Source organism: Sebastes fasciatus, chromosome 14 (genome assembly GCF_043250625.1).
Source record: "Sebastes fasciatus isolate fSebFas1 chromosome 14, fSebFas1.pri, whole genome shotgun sequence".
NCBI lineage: Eukaryota > Metazoa > Chordata > Actinopteri > Perciformes > Sebastidae > Sebastes > Sebastes fasciatus.
Window position 1 is genome coordinate 29,796,155 of NC_133808.1, and position 24,984 is coordinate 29,821,138.

At 32.5% G+C, this 24,984-nt stretch overlaps 2 protein-coding genes and 1 long non-coding RNA gene across 8 annotated transcripts in view; all 3 read left to right on the top strand.

The window, feature by feature from the left end:
- Positions 1-19,728, top strand: LOC141781867 (CD209 antigen-like protein C). 4 transcript variants are annotated; one of them, XM_074657806.1, is made up of 7 exons: positions 1-191; positions 257-358; positions 984-1,151; positions 7,286-7,441; positions 8,164-8,306; positions 8,645-8,748; positions 19,522-19,728. In XM_074657806.1, the coding sequence occupies exons 1-7, from the start codon at positions 122-124 to the stop codon at positions 19,667-19,669; spliced, it is 891 nt and encodes a 296-aa protein (XP_074513907.1). In that variant the 5' UTR covers positions 1-121; the 3' UTR covers positions 19,670-19,728. The 4 variants fall into 4 exon arrangements, with proteins under 4 accessions (XP_074513907.1, XP_074513906.1, XP_074513908.1 ...); XM_074657805.1 differs by lacking the exon at positions 19,522-19,728 and adding an exon at positions 9,529-9,758; XM_074657807.1 differs by lacking the exons at positions 7,286-7,441; positions 19,522-19,728 and adding an exon at positions 9,529-9,758.
- The window catches only part of LOC141781865 (asialoglycoprotein receptor 2-like), a 21,608-nt gene continuing 7,624 nt past the window's right edge, over positions 11,001-24,984 (top strand). The window contains exons 1-5 of one of the 3 annotated variants that reach the window (XM_074657798.1): positions 11,001-11,508; positions 11,576-11,677; positions 17,556-17,723; positions 23,803-23,958; positions 24,672-24,814. In XM_074657798.1, coding sequence (XP_074513899.1) covers positions 11,439-11,508; positions 11,576-11,677; positions 17,556-17,723; positions 23,803-23,958; positions 24,672-24,814 — 639 coding nt within the window. In that variant the 5' untranslated portion in view covers positions 11,001-11,438. Of the gene's footprint in view, positions 11,509-11,575; positions 11,678-16,571; positions 16,763-16,829; positions 16,932-17,555; positions 17,724-23,802; positions 23,959-24,671; positions 24,815-24,984 lie in introns of those variants that run through there. The other 2 variants (XM_074657797.1, XM_074657799.1) reach the window with 2 other exon arrangements.
- LOC141781871 (uncharacterized) lies at positions 13,334-15,071 on the top strand. The gene is made up of 3 exons (XR_012596969.1): positions 13,334-13,476; positions 13,791-13,894; positions 14,770-15,071. It is a non-coding gene; the product is annotated as an uncharacterized LOC141781871 (long non-coding RNA).

Here is a 24,984-nt window from a genome sequence, read left to right on the forward strand (position 1 = left end):
AAACTTGTGACTTCCTCTTTTTTTAAAAAGAAGAAATTATAACCAACCAGAGTTTTAGCATTTACATGTAGTCTGTGCTGAGAGCTGACCTTCTAGGAAACAGTTTGCATTCTGATGAGCGATGGAAGAAATCTACGCCAATGTTGAATATGACAAGCCTGTTGACCCAGGACCTTCAACCAATCCCACAGGTAAGAGTGTTCAATCAGTCTGTGTATCGTCATCTGATCTCTGTTGACTGTTTTTCTGTGTTCAGGTCGCAGGAGCTCAGAGAGGAGATTTCATGGAGCTGTTGTTCTCTGTCTGGGGCTGTTGAGTGTTTTCCTGCTGGCTGGACTCATCGGCCTCAGTGTCCACTGTGAGTCTAAATCACATTCACAAGATATAGTCAGACTGAAGTCTGACTATATCAGACTTTTATCTGAAATTCTATATCAGAATTTATGTTTTAATTTGCTTCTTTATTTATTTATTGTATTAATTCCGTTATTTATTTAGTCTTTGTTTAATTTTTTAAATGTAATGATTTTTAAATATATTTAATTATGCAATTACTTTTATTTATTTATATATTTATTTTATATATTTTTTTAAATAAATGTATTTATTGATGCATTTACGCATTTATTTATTTATTTACGCATGATTTTCCATTTGGAAACAAATACATATATACAAAAATAAATATAAAATAAATAAAAGATAAATAAGTAAATTTAAAAATAAATAGAAATAAATACATATATAAATAAAAGGGAAAATTAAACAGAAGAGTATATAATGAAGGGAAATTAATGAATGGCTAAATTTATTTTGAATACTATTTTTGTTACATTTAATGACATATTTATATATTTATTGAGTCACTTATTTATTTATTTATTCTTTTTTTTTTTTTTTTGTTCCGTCTTGTGCAATACATTATAGACATGAATCCAGAAGGTGTTTTGAGTTTCTGAGAAATGTATCTTGATTAATTTTAGACTCAGGACGTGATGCAGATCTGTCCACTATCAACGCCAACCTGACTGAGCGTCTCCAGGCCAGCGATAACAAGCTGTCCTCCGTGTCTGCAGAGAGAGACCTGCTGAACGCCAGCCTCACTGAAATGACTAAAGAGTTGGACAGGCTTCAGAGTTTGTCCAAAGAGAGTGAGTGCTTGCGTGTGCCGTATTTAGATTTACATAGAGTAAAACATTTTCTCAGGTTGGTTTCACAAGAGTCACACTGCATGATATGATCACTGGTAGATGATATAATCTATATGGTGCAAAACTTTTCTTTCTTTTTTTTTACTTTTGTCTTGTTCAGCCAATCAGGTTAAAAGTTAAAGAAAAAACAAGCAGAAAAATCACGATTTTGAGTCTTAAATTGTCCAACAAGGTTACACCAAACACATGAGCATCATCATTAAAGGGGCATTCATTGAAAAAGTTGACCTCTACAGAACTAACTTCAGACACATTGACATGAGTCTTGTTGATCTGTTTGGTATCTTGTTTGTATCTCCCAGATAAAACGTGTCCTGCAGGATGGACGATGTTCAGTTCAGCCTGTTACCTCCTCTCTGGTGGGACTGGTACCTGGGATGAAGGCAGAGAGGACTGCAGAAGCAGAGGAGCACATCTGGTGATGATTGACAGCACTAAAGAGCAGGTGCAATGTGTCTTTGTGTATGTGCGTGTTTGCAAATTGATATTGAAATAAAAAAATGTTTTACCATTTTTCTAAAATGTATTTATTTTATAAATTATATTTCTAGAGAGAAAACGTAATTTCCAGTTTAGTTGTATGAGAAAGTGATATTTAAGAGACCATATATCTAAACAAATTAATAATTACTTTATCTCACTGTGGACAACGTAAAAAAAACATTTTCTTTTCTTCTTCATCTTCAGATAAATACATAAACTGCACATATTGTGTTTGAAAGTAAAATATAATGTGAGTTTCTTTATGTTGAACAGACGTTTGTTGCTGGGCTCACCCAGAGAGACACTTGGATTGGTTTGAATGACAAAGATGTGGAGGGGACCTGGAAATGGATCGATGGAACTCCACTGACTGTGATGTAAGCCTTTACTTTGATATTTAATATAGATATTAACATATACAGCTATCATTTTATGTTTTATTTAAATAAATAGATGGATTTATTATAGATATTATAATATGACTCAACTCAAGCAGTTTCTTACAATGCTGAATTTTTAACGTTTCTAAAACTGCAGCTTTCAGATAATAAAGAATAACTAAAGAAAATATACACAATTTTCAGATTAATTGTTCTCCGTAATGTTTTCTTGTTAATGAAACCCTGTTTTCCTCACACACACAGGCCCAAATGCATGTATGCACAAACAGGACCTATATACTTGCATTATGACTGCCTTACAAGATGGCGCCCCAAGAGTTATTATGAAGTCAGTTGATTATATACAACAGATTTGCTCATGTGTCAGGCATTTGGCTTTTTCTTTTAATGAAACCCTGTTTTCCTCAGTGGAAGTGTGATTTATTTCTGGGAAGTAATAATTTTAAATCATTAATAACCCAGAAACAGAATAATTAGTCTGCAAAGTTATATTCATATAAGTAAAATGATCATGGGGAGTTGCCTGTTAATGTAACTATAGAAACAGCTCTAATGCTTGCACTTCTTCACCACCTAATTTTAACTTTTCACACTGAAGTGGAGATGACATAAAAAGAGGTCCTTCCTCTTTTCTCAATCATAACGTACTCATCATTTGGTTGTTTTTCCCTTTGAGTTTGATTTTGCAGTGTTACAGCTTGTGGTACAAAGTGTAGTCCTGCATTCTTAGACCAACAATTCACTGCAGATATGACACATGAGTATCAACCTAGAGAGCCTTATGATCCACTGAGGAACTGTATTTGTGTGAGAAATTTACAGTATCATGATTCTTTGTTCATTAACCTGTTAGGAACTGGGCGTGGAAACAGCCGGATAATGGTGGTGGAGATCCAAAGTTCGGTGAAGAGGACTGTGCACATATCAGAGCTGAAACCACTGAATGGAATGACGTGTCGTGTGAAACTGATCTGTCGTGGATCTGTGAGAAAATAGCTTAATATTGGTTATATGTTAATGCAACCCAGTCACACAGCAGTTCGTAAAGTAGTCACAAAATGTAATGTACTGATTCTTGTAGACAAATTCCTCATTTTCTTCGGGATGGTCAGCAAGAAATCAATGTAATCCACATAATCATAAACCAGGAAGTATAAAGAGCAGCAAACGCAGCACTTGAAGTAGTTCAGCATATTTGATGATGTTGATGTATTTGCATGATTCTTGCACTTTTTGGGGGTTTACCAACATGGTTGAATGCACTTAATGTAAGTCACTTTGGATAAAAGCTAAATAAATGTAACGTATCCATAATAATATGTTATGGTTTATTTGTTGATTATATTTTGTATTATTAATCAGACTCTGTAACTACTGTACTAAGTAACTACTGGCTAAAGGTATCAAATAAATGTAGGAGTACAAAAGTACATTATTTGCCTGTGAAATGTAGTAAAGTAGAAGAAGAAAGTAGCATAACATGGAAATAATAAGTGAAGTACCTCAAAAGTATACTTGAGTAAATGTACTCTTTCTTACTTTCCACCACTGGTTTTGTCCAACTAGCATGAGAAGCTGGTTGTTTTTCAATATATTCTCCTCTATAGATATCTATGCTGTATATGTATACAGTGTGTACTGTATAAATCTTTATCACATGTCTCCACGGTGAACGGAGAATCCAAAAATGTAGAAAATTCCTGATGAATTGATGTAAATTCATATCAAAATCTTTGTTTAGAAACTCTCACACACTTTAATCAAAAAGTAAGAACAACTGCAAGTCAAGTATATACCTCTCTGTCAGTCAATAAGGCAAGAATACTTCATTATACTTTTCTTAAGTATATCTCGATCAAAAGATTGCGTATATGTATAGGCCAAGTAGACTTTTCTGTATACTTGTCTGTATAAGTTAAGTATACTTAAGTATATCTCTGATAAGTACATAAAAAGTAAACTGAAAATATAATTTAAAATAAGTATACTAATAGCACACTTGAATAAACTTTTATTTGGTAAGGGGTCGTAGCTCCTGTTGAGTTCTTTCAAGGTCAGCAATCCCTTTTGAATCCCAATAGAAAATAACTTTAGACTTACAGTGTTCATGTGACCGCCATAACACGGATGTGGAACTTAAAAAAAATTGTTTTAGTGGTGGATGACTTTTGTACAAGGTGTTTTCATCTATTCAGAAACTTGCGACTTCCTCTTTTTTTAAAAAGAAGAAATTATAACCAACCAGAGTTTCAGCATTTACATGTAGTCTGTGCTGAGAGCTGACCTTCTAGGAAACAGTTGGCAACCTTATGAGCGATGGAGGAAATCTACGCCAATGTTGAATATGACAAGTCTGTTGACCCAGGACCTTCGACCAATCCCACAGGTAAGAGTGTTCAGTCAGTCTGTGTATCATCATCTGATCACTGTTGACTGTATTTCTCTGTGTTCAGGTCCCAGGAGCTCAGAGAGGAGATTTCATGGAACTGTTGTTCTCTGTCTGGGTCTGTTGAGTGTTTTCCTGCTGGCTGGACTCATCGACCTCGGTGTCCACTGTGAGTCTAAATCAAATTCACAAGATAAAGTCAGACTTAACTTGTGCTTATAGAAGAATCCTTCTACTCTAGAAGATGTATATCTTTTCCATAGATATGTGTATCACTGTTAGGACGGAACCTCCCAAAATAAAAAATAAATGAATAAAAAAATGACTCGATGAATAAATATATATGTCAATAGCAAGGATAATATAAAAACAAATATAGACATTAATTAACTGATAAAATGTAATATGTAATTAATTTAATTTAATTTAATTAAATGTCCAAAAAAAAAGTCAGAAAATTGTCCAAAATAAAAGTCCGAAATATTACTGAAAATGACCAAAAAAAAGTCTGAAAAAAAAGTCTGAAAAGAAATTCTGAACAATTTCCAAAAAAATGTTTGAAACTAAAGTTTGAAAAATGTCTGAAAAAAATGTCTGAAAAAAGTCTATAAAAAGTCAGAAAAAAAACTTTGAATAAAAGTCAGAAAAATGACTGATAAAAAGTCAGAAAAATATCCAGGAAAGAAGTCTTAAAAACGTCTATAAAAGGCAGAGAAAAACAAGTCAGAACATTACTAAAAAATGTCTGAAACAAAGTTTGAAAAAAGTCTGGGAAAAAAAGTTTGAAAAAAGTCTGAAAAAAATGTCTGGAAAACGTCCGGAAAAGGTCAGAAAAATGTCCAAAACAAAAGTCAGAAAAGTCTCCGAAATAAAAGTCAGAAAAATTACTGAAAATGTCAGAAAAATGTCAGAAAAAAAATCTGAAGAATTTCTGAAAAATTCCTGAAAAAAGTCAGAAAAAAAGTCAGAAATAAAAGACAGACAAATTACTGAAAATGTAAAAAATGAAGTCTGAAAAAAGTCAGAAAAATAAATTTTCAGACTTTTTTTTCATACATTTTTCAGACTTTTTTTAAAAAAAATTTTCAGACTTTTTTTTCAAACTTTTGTCAAACTTTTTTTCAGACTTTCTTTGGACATTTTCAGTAATTTTTCTGACTTTTCTTTTGGTAATTTTTCACATTTTTTTTTCTCTGACTTTTTTTAGACGTTTTTCTAGACTTTTTTCGGACATTTTTTTGAATTATTTTCAGTCCATTTTTTATCTTTTTTTTCAGACTTTTTTTTTTTCAGACTTTTTTTCCGGACATTTTTCAGACATGTTTTTGGACATTTTCAGTAATTTTTCTGACTTTTATTTTGTAGACTTTTCCGAATTTTGTTTTAAAAAAAATTCTGACTTTTCTTTCTGACTTTCTCCGGACATTTTTCAGACATTTCTTTCGACATTTTTTTCATACATTTTTCAGACTTTTTTGAAACTTTTTTTTCTGACATTTTTTGGACATTTTCAGTAATTTTTCTGACTTTTCTTTCGGACATTTTTCAGACATTTTTCAGACATTTTCTTCAGACTTTTTTTCCGGATATTTTTCAGACATGTTTTTGGACATTTTCAGTAATTTTTCTGACTTTTATTTCGTAGACTTTTCTGACTTTTATTTTGAAAATTGTTCTGACTTTTCTTTCTGACTTTCTCCAGACATTTTTAAGACATTTCTTTCGACATTTTTTTCATACATTTTTCAGACTTTTTTGAAACTTTTTTTCAGACATTTTTTGGACATTTTCAGTAATTTTTCTGACTTTTCTTTTGGACATTTTTCACATTTATTTTTCTCTAACTTTTTTTAGACGTTTTTCTAGACTTTTTTCTGACATTTTTCACATTTTTTTCAGTCAATTTTCTGACTTTTTTTCTGACTTTTTATTTTTCAGACTTTTTTTTCAGACTTTTTTTTCAGACTTTTTTCAGACTTTTTTTCGCACATTTTTCAGACATTTTTCAGACTTTTTTTTCAGACTTTTTTTCAGACTTTTTTTCCGGACATTTTTCAGACATGTTTTTGGACAGTTTCAGTAATTTTTCTGACTTTTATATCGTAGACATTTTTCAGACTTTTTTCCTGGATATTTTTCAGACTTTTTTTCTGTTAATTAATTATTTATATATTTATTATTAATTAATTTAATGTAATTAATTTGCTAGATTAGTTATTAATTGTTTTAATTCCGTTATTTATTTATTCTTTGTTTAATTTTTTTAAATGTAAAACTTTTTTAATTAATTTTCTTTTGCATTTACTTTTATTTATTTATTTAATATTTATTTTTAAATTAGTGTATTTATTTATGTATTTGTGCATTTATGTATTTATTTATGCATGATTTTCCCTTTAGAAATAAATACATATATACAAAAATAAATATAAAATAAATAAAATATAAATAAGTAAATTTAAAAATAAATACATATATAAACAAAAGGGAAAATTAAACAGAAGAGTATATAAATAAGGGAAATTAATGAATGGCTACATTTATTTTGAATACTATTTTTGTTACATTTAATGACATATTTATCTATTTATTGAGTCATTTATTTATTTATTAATTGTTTTTTATTTTGTTCCTTCCCCCATATTTTCTCCCTTTTCGTTTGTTTGAATTGTCTGTCTTGTCTCGATTTTCTCATTTACATTTTGGTCTTTTAAAGCACTTTTTTTTCAATATTTTTTTCAGAAGGTGTTTTAAGTTTCTGAAAAATTTATCTTGATTCATTTAAGACTCGACTCGTGGTTCAGATGCAGATCTGTCCACTATCAAAGCCAACCTGACTGAGCGTCTCCAGGCCAGCGATAACAAGCTGTCCTCCGTGTCTGCAGAGAGAGACCTGCTGAACGCCAGCCTCACTGAAAAGACTAAGGAGTTGGACAGGCTTCAAAGTTTGTCCAAAGAGAGTGAGTGCTTTCATTTTTAATCAATAGTTTACATGCAAAGATTACCTCAGTGAATATTTGATGTCATTTGCATAGAGATGCGCCCTCTAAATGTATATGCCCTCTCAAAGTAGTGCCATGATGTTGGATTTTACAGGGACTGTGATAAATAATTCAAATGTAGATCCCACTGTTCTGTTTGCAGAAAAAAAGTAAACTTTTTTTACTCAGATTTTATGCATATGGTGGTGTGTTCTTTATACCTTGACAGTTTTCCTAAAATTAGAATTTAAAAAATCACAATATATCACCTTACTTACAGTATTGCAATGTATCACAACATATGGTATCGCCAGATTTTTGCTAATACACAGCCCTAGACTCTACAGTATATAGAAAGATGGACGACATGACAGCTCCCCAAAAGTGAAGTCAAAACATCTGGCTCACCCCCTGGTGGCTGGCTGCAGTATAGCTCATAAATCCCGCCCCCTTCCATGTTAGCAGATGGGACATGGGCCAAACTAAAAAGGTCAAAGTACACGTCAAATAAATATTTCCCAAAGATGGTTTTGGTCATTTTATTTGGTTCTTTTCATGCTGATGTATGTTCAAGTGTTCATTTTTCTGGTAAGTTTGATTTAAATTTATTTGATGCTATAATAAAAAGGGGATGAGACATCTTGATTGACAGCTTGATTGAGTCTTGTTGATCTGTATTGAATCTTGTTTGTATCTTGCAGAGAAAACGTGTCCTGCAGGATGGACGATGTTCAGTTCAGCCTGTTACCTCCTCTCTGGTGGGACTGGTTCCTGGGATAGAGGCAGAGAGGACTGCAGAAACAGAGGAGCACATCTGGTGATGATTGGCAGCGTTAAAGAGCAGGTGCATTGTGTCTTTGTGTATGTGCATGTTTGCAAATTGATATTGAAATACATTTTTTTTTTGCCATTTTTCTAAAAAGTATTTATTTTATAAATTATATTTCTAGAGAGAAAACATAATTTGCAGTTTAGTTGTATGGGAAAGTGATATCCAAGAGACAGGGTTGTTGTATGTATTCAATTCACCCATATATCTAAACAAATTAATAATTACTTTATCTCACTGTGGACAACGTAAAAAAAACATTTTCTTTTCTTCTTCATCTTCAGATAAATATGTAAACTGCAAATATTTTGTTTAAAAGTAAGATATAATGTGAGTTTCTTTATGTTGAACAGACGTTTGTTGCTGGGCTCAACAAGAGATACACTTGGATTGGTTTGAATGACAAAGATGTGGAGGGGACCTGGAAATGGATCGATGGAACTCCACTGACTCTGATGTAAGTCTTTACTTTGATATTTAATATAGATATTAACATATACAGCTATCATTTTATGTTTTATTTAAATATATATACATAGATTTATTATAGATCATAAAATATGATTCAACTCAAGCGGTTTCTTCCAATGCCAAACTTTTAACTTTTAATGTGTTTTTTTTTAATGAAACCCTGTTTTCCTCAGTGGAAGAGTAATTTATTTCTGGGAAGTAATACTTTTAAACCATTGATAAGCCAGAAACAGAACAATTAGTCTGCAAAGTGATATTCATATAAGTAAAATGATCATGTGGAATTGCATGTTTATGTAACTATAGAAACAGCTCTAATGCTTCACTAGTAGCTGTGGCAGCATTGTTGCTATTTGTTACTTCAATGGTGACTGTCAACTGGGTGAAAATCACAACATCTTCATGTCTTAATACCAGTAGAGGAACGTGAGAAACTTGTTTTGTCATTCGGGTGAACTGCTATTAAAACAAATGGTTAGCAGGCACTCCTTCACCACTTAATTTTAACTTTTCACACTGAAGTAGAGACGACATAAAAAGAGGTCATTCCTCTTTTCTCAATAATAATGTTGGGTTGTTTTTCCCCTTTGAGTATGTTGCAGTGTTACAGCTTGTGGTACAAAGCGCAGTCCTGCATTCTTAGACCAACAATTCACTGCAGATATGACACATGAGTATCAACCTAGAGAGCCTTATGATCCACTGAGGAACTGTATTTGTGTCAGATATTTACAGTATCATGATTCTTTGTTCATTGACCTGTTAGGAACTGGGCGAAGACCCAGCCGGATAATGGTGGTGGAGATCCAAGGTGGGGTGAAGAGGACTGTGCATATATCGGACCTAGATCCACTCAGTGGAATGACTGGTCGTGTGAAACTGTTATGTCGTGGATCTGTGAGAAAATAGCTTAATATTGGTTATATGTTAATGCAACCCAGTCGCACAGCAGTTCGTGAAGTAGTCAAGAAATTTATAGATTCTTGTACACAAATTTCAATTTTTTTTCAGGATGGTCAACAAGAAATCAATTCGTATGTAATCTACGTAATTGTGAATCGGAAAGTATACCAAGTGGCGAATGCAGCATATGGAGGAGGTCGGGGTAGATGGGTGGGTGGAGAAAAACACAGGACTTTCACCCAGGAGAACGCTGTTGGTGTCCTGTGTGAAACTACAAGTCAAAGTTGATTTATTTGTCACTTAAGTTACAGCACTTCTGGAGTTATTTTAACCAAAACCAGGATCTATTCCTAAACCTAACTAAGTAATTTTTTTGCCTATTCCTAACCAAGTCGATCTATTCCTAAACCTAATTAAGTAGTTTTATTTTTAAAAGACTGGAGAGGAAATTGACATGTGCATCAAAGCACAAACAATAAGTTGTTGAAAGTCGTGCTGAGCGTCACGAAAAAAAAGGGAAATTCGTGTCTATGTACACGAATCAATTTTGCGACTATTTCATGAACTGCCGTGAGACTGTGTTGGTAAATGTAATTGTTAATTAAAAAACGCTTTCTCCATCTACCGTCTCTAAATGGAGCACTTGAAGTAGTTCAGCATATTTGATGATGTTGATGTATTTGCATGATTGTTGCCCTTTTTAGGGCTGTACCAAAATGGTTGAATGCACTTAATGTAAGTCGCTTTGGATAAAAGTCTCAGCTAAATAAATGTAACGTATCCATAATAATTTATTGTGGTTTATTTGTTGATTATATTTTGCATTATTAATCAGAATCTGTAACTACTGTACTAAGAAACTAGTAGCTAAAGGTATCAAATAAATGTAGTAAAAAGTAAAAAAGTACAATATTTGAATAGAAGAAGAAGAAAGTAGCATAAAATGGAAATAAAGTACCTCAAAAGTATACTGAATTACAGTACTTGAGTAAATGTACTCTTACTTACTTTCCACCACTGGTTTTGTCCAAATAGCATGAGAAGCTGGTTGTTTTTCAATATATTCTCCTCTATAGATATCTATGCTGTATATGTATACAGTGTGTACTGTATACGTTTTTATCACATGCCTCCACGGTGAACGGAGAATCCAAAAATGTAGAAAATTCCTGATGAATTGAAGTAAATTCATATCAAAATATTTGTTTACAAACTCTCACACACTTAATTAGAACAACTGCAAGTCAAGTATATACCTCTCTGTCGGCCAATAAGGCAAGAATACTTCATTATACTTTTCTTAAGTATATCTCGATCAAAAGATTGCGTACAAATATAAGTCAAGCAGACTTTTCTGTATACTTGTCTGTATAAGCTGAGTATACTTAAGTATATCTCTGATAAGTACATAAAAAGTAAACTGAAAATATAGTTTAAAATAAGTATACTAATAGCACACTTGAATAAACTTTTATTTGGTAAGGGGTCGTAGCTCCTGTTGAGTTCTTTCAAGGTCAGCAATCCGTTTTGAATCCCAATTGAAAATAACTTTAGACTTACAGTGTTCATGTGACCGCCATTACACGGATGTGGAACTTAAAAAAAATAGTGCTGGTGGTGGATGATTTTTGTACAAGATATTCTCATCACCTCGCAAACTTGTGACTTCCTCTTTTTTTAAAAAGAAGAAATTATAACCAACCAGAGTTTCAGCATTTACATGTAGTCTGTGAGAGCTGACCCTTCAGGAAACAGTTTGCATTCTCATGAGCGATGGAGGAAATCTACGCCAATGTTGAATATGACAAGCCTGTTGACCCAGGACCTTCAACCAATCCCACTGGTAAGAGTGTTCAGTCAGTCTGTGTATCATCATCTGATCACTGTTGACTGTATTTCTCTGTGTTCAGGTCGCAGGAGCTCAGAGAGGAGATTTCATGGAGCTCTTGTTCTCTGTCTGGGTCTGCTGAGTGTTTTCCTGCTGGCTGGACTCATCGGCCTCGGTGTCCACTGTGAGTCTAAATCACATTCACAAGATAAAGTCAGACTAAACTTGTGCTTATAGGAGCATCCTTCTACTCTGAAAGATGTACATGTTTTCCCTAGATATGTCTATCACTGTTAGGACGGAACCTGCCAAAATAAAAAATTCTATAATTTGTAATTATATATAAATAAATGACTCGATACATAAAGAAATATGTCATTAAATGCAGCAAAAATAATATTAAAAATAAATGTAGCCATTAATTTACTGATAAAATTTGACTGACTTGAATTTATTTAATGTATTAATTACGTTATTTATTTAGTCTTTGTTAAATCTTTTTAAATGTAATAATTGTTTTATTTATTTATTTTTTCATTTACTTTTATTTATTTATTTTATATTTATTTTTAAATGAGTGTATTTATTTATGTATTTATGCATTTATTTATTTATTTATGCATGATTTTCCCTTTAAAAATAAATACATACATACAAAAATAAATATAAAATAAATACAAAATAAATAAGTAAATTTAAAAATAAATATGTATATAAATAAAAGGGAAAATTAAACAGAAGAGTATATAAATAAGGGAAATTAATGAATGGCTACATTTATTTTGAATAGTATTTCTTTTTACATTTAATGACATTCATCTATTTATTGAGTCATTTATTTATTCTTTTTTTTATTTTGTTCCGTCTTGTGCAATACATTGTAGACATGAATGCAGAAGGTGTTTTGAGTTTCTGAGAAATGTATCTTGATTCATTTTAGACTCAACTCGTGGCTCAGATGCAGATCTGTCCACTATCAAAGCCAACCTGACTGAGCGTCTCCAGGCCAGCGATAACAAGCTGTCCTCCGTGTCTGCAGAGAGAGACCTGCTGAACGCCAGCCTCACTGAAAAAACTAAAGAGTTGGACAAGCTTCAGAGTTTGTCCAAAGAGGGTGAGTGCTTTCATTTTTAATCAATAGTTTACATGCAAAGATTACCTCAGTGAATATTTGATGTCATTTGCATAGAGATGCGCCCTCTAAATGTATATGCCCTCTCAAAGTAGTGCCATGATGTTGGATTTTACAGGGACTGTGATAAATAATTCAAATGCAGATCCCACTGTTCTGTTTGCAGAAAAAAAGTAAACTTTTTTTACTCAGATTTTATGCATATGGTGGTGTGTTCTTTATACCTTGACAGTTTTCCTAAAATTAGATTTTAAAAAATCGCAACATATCACCTTACTTACAGTATCGCAATATATCACAACATATGGTATCGCCAGATTTTTGCTAATACACAGCCCTAGACTCTACAGTATATAGAAAGATGGACGACATGACAGCTCCCCAAAAGTGAAGCCAAAACATCTGGCTCACCCCCTGGTGGCTGGTTGCAGTATAACTCATAAATCCCAGCCCCTTCCTTGTTAGCAGATGGGACATGGGCCAAACTAAAAAGGTCAAAGTACACGTCAAATACATTTTTCCAAAAGATGATTTCGGTCATTTTATTTGGTTGTTTTCATGCTGATGTATGTTCAATTGTTCATTTTTCTGGTAAGTTTGGTTTTAATTAGTTATTTGATGCTATAATAAAAAGGGGATGAGACATCTTGATTGACAGCTTGATTGAGTCTTGTTGATCTGTATTGAATCTTGTTTTGTATCTTGCAGAGAAAACGTGTCCTGCAGGCTGGACGATGTTCAGTTCAGCCTGTTACCTCCTCTCTGGTGGGAGTGGTTCCTGGGATGAAGGCAGAGAGGACTGCAGAAACAGAGGAGCACATCTGGTGATGATTGACAGCGTTAAAGAGCAGGTGCAGTGTGTCTTTGTGTATGTGCATGTTTGCAAATTGATATTGAAATAAAAAAAAATGTTTTACCATTTTTCTAAAAAGTATTTATTTTATATATTATATTTCTAGAGAGAAAACATAATTTCCAGTTTAGTTGTATGGGAAAGTGATATTTAAGAGACCATATATCTAAACAAATTAATAATCACTTTATCTCACTGTGGACAGCGTGAAAAAAAACATTTTCTTTTCTTCTTCATCTTCAGATAAATACGTAAACTGCAAATATTTTGTTTAAAAGTAAAATATAATGTGGGTTTCTTTATGTTGAACAGACGTTTCTCTTTGGGCTCACCCAGAGAGACAGTTGGATTGGTTTGAATGACAAAAATGTGGAGGGGACCTGGAAATGGATCGATGGAACTCCACTGACTCTGATGTAAGCCTTTACTTTGATATTTAATATAGATATTAACATATACAGCTATCATTTTATGTTACTATGATTTATTTAAATATTTCTAGATATATTTATTATAGATCATAAAATATGACTCAACTCAAGCAGTTTCTTCCAATGTTGAACTTTTAACGTTTCTAAAACTGCGGTTTTCAGATAATAAAGAATAACTAAAGAAACTATTCACAATTTTCAGATTAATTGTCGTCAGTAATGTTTTTTTTTAATGAAACCCTGTTTTCCTCAGTGGAAGAGTAATTTATTTCTGGGAAGTAATACTTTTAAACCATTGATCAGCCAGAAACGGAACAATTAGTCTGCAAAGTGATATTCATGTAAGGTAAATTATCATGGGGAGTTGCGTGTTTATGTAACTATAGAAACAGCTGTAATGCTTCACTAGTAGCTGTGGCAGCATTGTTGCTATTTGTGCAGCGTGCAGTTTACTTCAATGGTGACTAACAACTGGGTGAAAACTATCACATCTTCATGTCTTAATACCAGTAGAGGAACGTGAGAAACTTGTTTTGTCATTCGGGTGAACTGCTGTTAAAACAAATGGTTAGCAGGCACTTCTTCACCACCTAATTTTAACTTTTCACACTGAAGTAGAGACGACATACAAAGAGGTCCTTCCTCTTTCTCAATAATAATGTTGGGTTGTTTTTCCCCTTTGAGTTTGATTTTGCAGTGTTACAGCTTGTGTACAAAGTGTAGTCCTGCATTCTTAGACCAACAATTCACTGCAGATATGACACATGAGTATCAACCTAGAGAGCCTTATGATCCACTGAGGAACTGTATTTGTGTCAGATATTTACAGTATCATGATTCTTTGTTCATTAACCTGTTAGGAACTGGGAGAAGACCCAGCCGGATAATGGTGGTGGAGATCCAAAGTGGGGTGAAGAGGACTGTGCACATATCAGACCTGAAACCACTCAGTGGAATGACTGGTCGTGTGAAACTAATCTGTCATGGATCTGTGAGAAAATAGCTTAATATCGGTTATATGTTAATGCAAACCAGTCGCACAGCAGTTCGTGAAGTAGTCAAGAAATTTATAGATTCTTGTACACAAATTAAAAAAAAATTTCAGGATGGTCAACAAGAAATCAATTCATATGTAATCTACGTAATTGCGAATCGGAAAGTATACCAAGTGGCGAACGCAGCATATGGAGGAGGTCGGGGTAGATGGGTGGGTGGAGAAAAACACAGGACTGTCACCCAGGAGAACGCTGTTGGTGTCCTGTGTGAAACTACAAGTCAAAGTTGATTTATTTGTCACTTAAGTTACGGCACTTCTGGAGTTATTTTAACCAAAACCACGATCTATTCCTAAAACTAACTAAGTAATTTTTTTGCCTATTCCTAACCAAGTCGATCTATTCCTAAACCTAATTAAGTAGTTTTATTTTTAAAAGACTGGAGAGGAAATTGACATGTGCATCAAAGCACAAACAATAAGTTGTTGAAAGTCTTGCTGAGCGTCACAAGAAAAAAAAGGGAAATTCGTGTCTATGTACACGAATCAATTTTGCGACTATTTCATGAACTGCAGTGAGACTGTGTTGGTAAATGTAATTGTTAATTAAAAAACGCTTTCTCCATCTACCGTCTCTAAATGGAGCACTTGAAGTAGTTCAGCATATTTGATGATGTTGATGTATTTGCATGATTCTTGCACTTTTTGGGGCTGTACCAACATGGTTGAATGCACTTAATGTAAGTCGCTTTGGATAAAAGTATCAGCTAAATAAATGTAACGTATCTATAATAATATATTGTGGTTTATTTGTTGATTATATTTTGCATTATTAATCAGAATCTGTAACTACTGTACTAAGTAACTAGTAGCTAAAGGTATCAAATAAATGTAGGAGTAAAAAAGTACAATATTTGAATAGGAGAAGAAGAAAGTAGCATAAAATGGAAATAAAGTACCTCAAAAGTATACTGAATTACAGTACTTGAGTAAATGTACTCTTACTTACTTTCCACCACTGGTTTTGTCCAACTAGCATGAGAAGCTGGTTGTTTTTCAATATATTCTCCTCTATAGATATCTATACTGTATATGTATACAGTGTGTACCGTATAAATCTTTATCACATGCCTCCACGGTGAACGGAGAATCCAAAAATGTAGAAAATTCCTGATGAATTGATGTAAATTCATATCAAAATCTTTGTTTAGAAACTCTCACACACTTTAATCAAAAAGTAAGAACAACTGCAAGTCAAGTATATACCTCTCTGTCGGTCAATAAGGCAAGAATACTTCATTATACTTTTCTTAAGTATATCTCGATCAAAAGATTGCGTACAAATATAAGTCAAGCAGACTTTTCTGTATACTTGTCTGTATAAGCTAAGTATACTTAAGTATATCTCTGATAAGTACATAAAAAGTAAACTGAAAATATAGTTTAAAATAAGTATACTAATAGCACACTTGAATAAACTTTTATTTGGTAAGGGGTTGTAGCTCCTGTTGAGTTCTTTCAAGGTCAGCAATCCGTTTTGAATCCCAATTGAAAATAACTTTAGACTTACAAGTGTTCATGTGACCGCCATTACACGGATGTGGAACTTAAAAAACAAATAGTGTTAGTGGTGGATGACTTTTATACAGGGTGTTTTCAACACCTCAAAAACTTGTGACTTCCTCTTTTTTTAAAAAGAAGAAATTATAACCAACCAGAGTTTTAGCATTTACATGTAGTCTGTGCTGAGAGCTGACCTTCTAGGAAACAGTTTGCATTCTGATGAGCGATGGAAGAAATCTACGCCAATGTTGAATATGACAAGCCTGTTGACCCAGGACCTTCAACCAATCCCACAGGTAAGAGTGTTCAATCAGTCTGTGTATCGTCATCTGATCTCTGTTGACTGTTTTTCTCTGTGTTCAGGTCGCAGGAGCTCAGAGAGGAGATTTCATGGAGCTGTTGTTCTCTGTCTGGGGCTGTTGAGTGTTTTCCTGCTGGCTGGACTCATCGGCCTCAGTGTCCACTGTGAGTCTAAATCACATTCACAAGATATAGTCAGACTGAAGTCTGACTATATCAGACTTTTATCTGAAATTCTATATCAGAATTTATGTTTTAATTTGCTTCTTTATTTATTTATTGTATTAATTCCGTTATTTATTTAGTCTTTGTTTAATTTTTTAAATGTAATGATTTTTAAATATATTTAATTATGCAATTACTTTTATTTATTTATATATTTATTTTATATATTTTTTTAAATAAATGTATTTATTGATGCATTTACGCATTTATTTATTTATTTACGCATGATTTTCCATTTGGAAACAAATACATATATACAAAAATAAATATAAAATAAATAAAAGATAAATAAGTAAATTTAAAAATAAATAGAAATAAATACATATATAAATAAAAGGGAAAATTAAACAGAAGAGTATATAATGAAGGGAAATTAATGAATGGCTAAATTTATTTTGAATACTATTTTTGTTACATTTAATGACATATTTATATATTTATTGAGTCACTTATTTATTTATTTATTCTTTTTTTTTTTTTTTGTTCCGTCTTGTGCAATACATTATAGACATGAATCCAGAAGGTGTTTTGAGTTTCTGAGAAATGTATCTTGATTAATTTTAGACTCAGGACGTGATGCAGATCTGTCCACTATCAAAGCCAACCTGACTGAGCGTCTCCAGGCCAGCGATAACAAGCTGTCCTCCGTGTCTGCAGAGAGAGACCTGCTGAACGCCAGCCTCACTGAAATGACTAAAGAGTTGGACAGGCTTCAGAGTTTGTCCAAAGAGAGTGAGTGCTTGCGTGTGCCGTATTTAGATTTACATAGAGTAAAACATTTTCTCAGGTTGGTTTCACAAGAGTCACACTGCATGATATGATCACTGGTAGATGATATAATCTATATGGTGCAAAACTTTTCTTTCTTTTTTTTTTACTTTTGTCTTGTTCAGCCAATCAGGTTAAAAGTTAAAGAAAAAACAAGCAGAAAAATCACGATTTTGAGTCTTAAATTGTCCAACAAGGTTACACCAAACACATGAGCATCATCATTAAAGGGGCATTCATTGAAAAAGTTGACCTCTACAGAACTAACTTCAGACACATTGACATGAGTCTTGTTGATCTGTTTGGTATCTTGTTTGTATCTCCCAGATAAAACGTGTCCTGCAGGATGGACGATGTTCAGTTCAGCCTGTTACCTCCTCTCTGGTGGGACTGGTACCTGGGATGAAGGCAGAGAGGACTGCAGAAGCAGAGGAGCACATCTGGTGATGATTGACAGCACTAAAGAGCAGGTGCAATGTGTCTTTGTGTATGTGCGTGTTTGCAAATTGATATTGAAATAAAAAAATGTTTTACCATTTTTCTAAAATGTATTTATTTTATAAATTATATTTCTAGAGAGAAAACGTAATTTCCAGTTTAGTTGTATGAGAAAGTGATATTTAAGAGACCATATATCTAAACAAATTAATAATTACTTTATCTCACTGTGGACAACGTAAAAAAAACATTTTCTTTTCTTCTTCATCTTCAGATAAATACATAAACTGCACATATTGTGTTTGAAAGTAAAATATAATGTGAGTTTCTTTATGTTGAACAGACGTTTGTTGCTGGGCTCACCCAGAGAGACACTTGGATTGGTTTGAATGACAAAGATGTGGAGGGGACCTGGAAATGGATCGATGGAACTTCACTGACTCTGATGTAAGCCTTTACTTTGATATTTAATATAGATATTAACATATACAGCTATCATTTTATGTTTTATTTAAATAAATAGATGGATTTATTATAGATATTATAATATGACTCAACTCAAGCAGTTTCTTACAATGCTGAACTTTTAACGTTTCTAAAACTGCAGCTTTCAGATAATAAAGAATAACTAAAGAAAATATACACAATTTTCAGATTAATTGTTCTCCGTAATGTTTTCTTGTTAATGAAACCCTGTTTTCCTCACACACACAGGCCCAAATGCATGTATGCACAAACAGGACCTATATACTTGCATTATGACTGCCTTACAAGATGGCGCCCCAAGAGTTATTATGAAGTCAGTTGATTATATACAACAGATTTGCTCATGTGTCAGGCATTTGGCTTTTTCTTTTAATGAAACCCTGTTTTCCTCAGTGGAAGTGTAATTTATTTCTGGGAAGTAATAATTTTAAATCATTAATAACCCAGAAACAGAATAATTAGTCTGCAAAGTGATATTCATATAAGTAAAATGATCATGGGGAGTTGCCTGTTAATGTAACTATAGAAACAGCTCTAATGCTTGCACTTCTTCACCACCTAATTTTAACTTTTCACACTGAAGTGGAGATGACATAAAAAGAGGTCCTTCCTCTTTTCTCAATCATAACGTACTCATCATTTGGTTGTTTTTCCCTTTGAGTTTGATTTTGCAGTGTTACAGCTTGTGGTACAAAGTGTAGTCCTGCATTCTTAGACCAACAATTCACTGCAGATATGACACATGAGTATCAACCTAGAGAGCCTTATGATCCACTGAGGAACTGTATTTGTGTGAGAAATTTACAGTATCATGATTCTTTGTTCATTAACCTGTTAGGAACTGGGCGTGGAAACAGCCGGATAATGGTGGTGGAGATCCAAAGTTCGGTGAAGAGGACTGTGCACATATCAGAGCTGAAACCACTGAATGGAATGACGTGTCGTGTGAAACTGATCTGTCGTGGATCTGTGAGAAAATAGCTTAATATTGGTTATATGTTAATGCAACCCAGTCACACAGCAGTTCGTAAAGTAGTCACAAAATGTAATGTACTGATTCTTGTAGACAAATTCCTCATTTTCTTCGGGATGGTCAGCAAGAAATCAATGTAATCCACATAATCATAAACCAGGAAGTATAAAGAGCAGCAAACGCAGCACTTGAAGCAGTTCAGCATATTTGATGATGTTGATGTATTTGCATGATTCTTGCACTTTTTTGGGGATTTTACCAAAATGGTTGAATGCACTTAATGTAAGTCACTTTGGATAAAAGCTAAATAAATGTAACGTATCCATAATAATACGTTATGGTTTATTTGTTGATTATATTTTGTATTATTAATCAGACTCTGTAACTACTGTACTAAGTAACTACTGGCTAAAGGTATCAAATAAATGTAGGAGTACAAAAGTACATTATTTGCCTGTGAAATGTAGTAGAGTAGAAGAAGAAAGTAGCATAACATGGAAATAATAAGTGAAGTACCTCAAAAGTATACTTGAGTAAATGTACTCTTTCTTACTTTCCACCACTGGTTTTGTCCAACTAGCATGAGAAGCTGGTTGTTTTTCAATATATTCTCCTCTATAGATATCTATACTGTATATGTATACAGTGTGTACTGTATAAATCTTTATCACATGTCTCCACGGTGAACGGAGAATCCAAAAATGTAGAAAATTCCTGATGAATTGATGTAAATTCATATCAAAATCTTTGTTTAGAAACTCTCACACACTTTAATCAAAAAGTAAGAACAACTGCAAGTCAAGTATATACCTCTCTGTCAGTCAATAAGGCAAGAATACTTCATTATACTTTTCTTAAGTATATCTCGATCAAAAGATTGCGTATATGTATAGGCCAAGTAGACTTTTCTGTATACTTGTCTGTATAAGTTAAGTATACTTAAGTATATCTCTGATAAGTACATAAAAAGTAAACTGAAAATATAATTTAAAATAAGTATACTAATAGCACACTTGAATAAACTTTTATTTGGTAAGGGGTCGTAGCTCCTGTTGAGTTCTTTCAAGGTCAGCAATCCCTTTTGAATCCCAATAGAAAATAACTTTAGACTTACAGTGTTCATGTGACCGCCATAACACGGATGTGGAACTTAAAAAAAATTGTTTTAGTGGTGGATGACTTTTGTACAAGGTGTTTTCATCTATTCAGAAACTTGCGACTTCCTCTTTTTTTAAAAAGAAGAAATTATAACCAACCAGAGTTTCAGCATTTACATGTAGTCTGTGCTGAGAGCTGACCTTCTAGGAAACAGTTGGCAACCTTATGAGCGATGGAGGAAATCTACGCCAATGTTGAATATGACAAGTCTGTTGACCCAGGACCTTCGACCAATCCCACAGGTAAGAGTGTTCAGTCAGTCTGTGTATCATCATCTGATCACTGTTGACTGTATTTCTCTGTGTTCAGGTCCCAGGAGCTCAGAGAGGAGATTTCATGGAACTGTTGTTCTCTGTCTGGGTCTGTTGAGTGTTTTCCTGCTGGCTGGACTCATCGACCTCGGTGTCCACTGTGAGTCTAAATCAAATTCACAAGATAAAGTCAGACTTAACTTGTGCTTATAGAAGAATCCTTCTACTCTAGAAGATGTATATCTTTTCCATAGATATGTGTATCACTGTTAGGACGGAACCTCCCAAAATAAAAAATAAATGAATAAAAAAATGACTCGATGAATAAATATATATGTCAATAGCAAGGATAATATAAAAACAAATATAGACATTAATTAACTGATAAAATGTAATATGTAATTAATTTAATTTAATTTAATTAAATGTCCAAAAAAAAAGTCAGAAAATTGTCCAAAATAAAAGTCCGAAATATTACTGAAAATGACCAAAAAAAAGTCTGAAAAAAAAGTCTGAAAAGAAATTCTGAACAATTTCCAAAAAAATGTTTGAAACTAAAGTTTGAAAAATGTCTGAAAAAAATGTCTGAAAAAAGTCTATAAAAAGTCAGAAAAAAAACTTTGAATAAAAGTCAGAAAAATGACTGATAAAAAGTCAGAAAAATATCCAGGAAAGAAGTCTTAAAAACGTCTATAAAAGGCAGAGAAAAACAAGTCAGAACATTACTAAAAAATGTCTGAAACAAAGTTTGAAAAAAGTCTGGAAAAAAAAGTTTGAAAAAAGTCTGAAAAAAATGTCTGGAAAACGTCCGGAAAAGGTCAGAAAAATGTCCAAAACAAAAGTCAGAAAAGTCTCCGAAATAAAAGTCAGAAAAATTACTGAAAATGTCAGAAAAATGTCAGAAAAAAAGTCATAAATAAAAGACAGACAAATTACTGAAAATGTAAAAAATGAAGTCTGAAAAAAGTCAGAAAAATAAATTTTCAGACTTTTTTTTCACACATTTTTCAGACTTTTTTTAAAAACAATTTTCAGACTTTTTTTTCAAACTTTTGTCAAACTTTTTTTCAGACTTTCTTTGGACATTTTCAGTAATTTTTCTGACTTTTCTTTTGGTAATTTTTCACATTTTTTTTTCTCTGACTTTTTTTAGACGTTTTTCTAGACTTTTTTCGGACATTTTTTTGAATTATTTTCAGTCCATTTTTTGTCTTTTTTTTCAGACTTTTTTTTTTTCAGACTTTTTTTCCGGACATTTTTCAGACATGTTTTTGGACATTTTCAGTAATTTTTCTGACTTTTATTTTGTAGACTTTTCCGAATTTTGTTTTAAAAAAAATTCTGACTTTTCTTTCTGACTTTCTCCGGACATTTTTCAGACATTTCTTTCGACATTTTTTTCATACATTTTTCAGACTTTTTTGAAACTTTTTTTTCTGACATTTTTTGGACATTTTCAGTAATTTTTCTGACTTTTCTTTCGGACATTTTTCAGACATTTTTCAGACATTTTCTTCAGACTTTTTTTCCGGATATTTTTCAGACATGTTTTTGGACATTTTCAGTAATTTTTCTGACTTTTATTTCGTAGACTTTTCTGACTTTTATTTTGAAAATTGTTCTGACTTTTCTTTCTGACTTTCTCCGGACATTTTTAAGACATTTCTTTCGACATTTTTTTCATACATTTTTCAGACTTTTTTGAAACTTTTTTTCAGACATTTTTTGGACATTTTCAGTAATTTTTCTGACTTTTCTTTTGGACATTTTTCACATTTATTTTTCTCTAACTTTTTTTAGACGTTTTTCTAGACTTTTTTCTGACATTTTTCACATTTTTTTCAGTCAATTTTCTGACTTTTTTTCTGACTTTTTATTTTTCAGACTTTTTTTTCAGACTTTTTTCAGACTTTTTTTCGCACATTTTTCAGACATTTTTCAGACTTTTTTTTCAGACTTTTTTTCAGACTTTTTTTCCGGACATTTTTCAGACATGTTTTTGGACAGTTTCAGTAATTTTTCTGACTTTTATATCGTAGACATTTTTCAGACTTTTTTCCTGGATATTTTTCAGACTTTTTTTCTGTTAATTAATTATTTATATATTTATTATTAATTAATTTAGTGTAATTAATTTGCTAGATTAGTTATTAATTGTTTTAATTCCGTTATTTATTTATTCTTTGTTTAATTTTTTTAAATGTAAAACTTTTTTAATTAATTTTCTTTTGCATTTACTTTTATTTATTTATTTAATATTTATTTTTAAATTAGTGTATTTATTTATGTATTTGTGCATTTATGTATTTATTTATGCATGATTTTCCCTTTAGAAATAAATACATATATACAAAAATAAATATAAAATAAATAAAATATAAATAAGTAAATTTAAAAATAAATACATATATAAACAAAAGGGAAAATTAAACAGAAGAGTATATAAATAAGGGAAATTAATGAATGGCTACATTTATTTTGAATACTATTTTTGTTACATTTAATGACATATTTATCTATTTATTGAGTCATTTATTTATTTATTAATTGTTTTTTATTTTGTTCCTTCCCCCATATTTTCTCCCTTTTCGTTTGTTTGAATTGTCTGTCTTGTCTCGATTTTCTCATTTACATTTTGGTCTTTTAAAGCACTTTTTTTTCAATATTTTTTTCAGAAGGTGTTTTAAGTTTCTGAAAAATTTATCTTGATTCATTTAAGACTCGACTCGTGGTTCAGATGCAGATCTGTCCACTATCAAAGCCAACCTGACTGAGCGTCTCCAGGCCAGCGATAACAAGCTGTCCTCCGTGTCTGCAGAGAGAGACCTGCTGAACGCCAGCCTCACTGAAAAGACTAAGGAGTTGGACAAGCTTCAAAGTTTGTCCAAAGAGAGTGAGTGCTTTCATTTTTAATCAATAGTTTACATGCAAAGATTACCTCAGTGAATATTTGATGTCATTTGCATAGAGATGCGCCCTCTAAATGTATATGCCCTCTCAAAGTAGTGCCATGATGTTGGATTTTACAGGGACTGTGATAAATAATTCAAATGTAGATCCCACTGTTCTGTTTGCAGAAAAAAAGTAAACTTTTTTTACTCAGATTTTATGCATATGGTGGTGTGTTCTTTATACCTTGACAGTTTTCCTAAAATTAGAATTTAAAAAATCACAATATATCACCTTACTTACAGTATTGCAATGTATCACAACATATGGTATCGCCAGATTTTTGCTAATACACAGCCCTAGACTCTACAGTATATAGAAAGATGGACGACATGACAGCTCCCCAAAAGTGAAGTCAAAACATCTGGCTCACCCCCTGGTGGCTGGCTGCAGTATAGCTCATAAATCCCGCCCCCTTCCATGTTAGCAGATGGGACATGGGCCAAACTAAAAAGGTCAAAGTACACGTCAAATAAATATTTCCCAAAGATGGTTTTGGTCATTTTATTTGGTTCTTTTCATGCTGATGTATGTTCAAGTGTTCATTTTTCTGGTAAGTTTGATTTAAATTTATTTGATGCTATAATAAAAAGGGGATGAGACATCATGATTGAAAGCTTGATTGAGTCTGTATTGAATCTTGTTTGTATCTTGCAGAGAAAACGTGTCCTGCAGGATGGACGATGTTCAGTTCAGCCTGTTACCTCCTCTCTGGTGGGACTGGTTCCTGGGATAGAGGCAGAGAGGACTGCAGAAACAGAGGAGCACATCTGGTGACGATTGGCAGCGTTAAAGAGCAGGTGCATTGTGTCTTTGTGTATGTGCATGTTTGCAAATTGATATTGAAATACATTTTTTTTTTGCCATTTTTCTAAAAAGTATTTATTTTATAAATTATATTTCTAGAGAGAAAACATAATTTGCAGTTTAGTTGTCTGGGAAAGTGATATCCAAGAGACAGGGTTGTTGT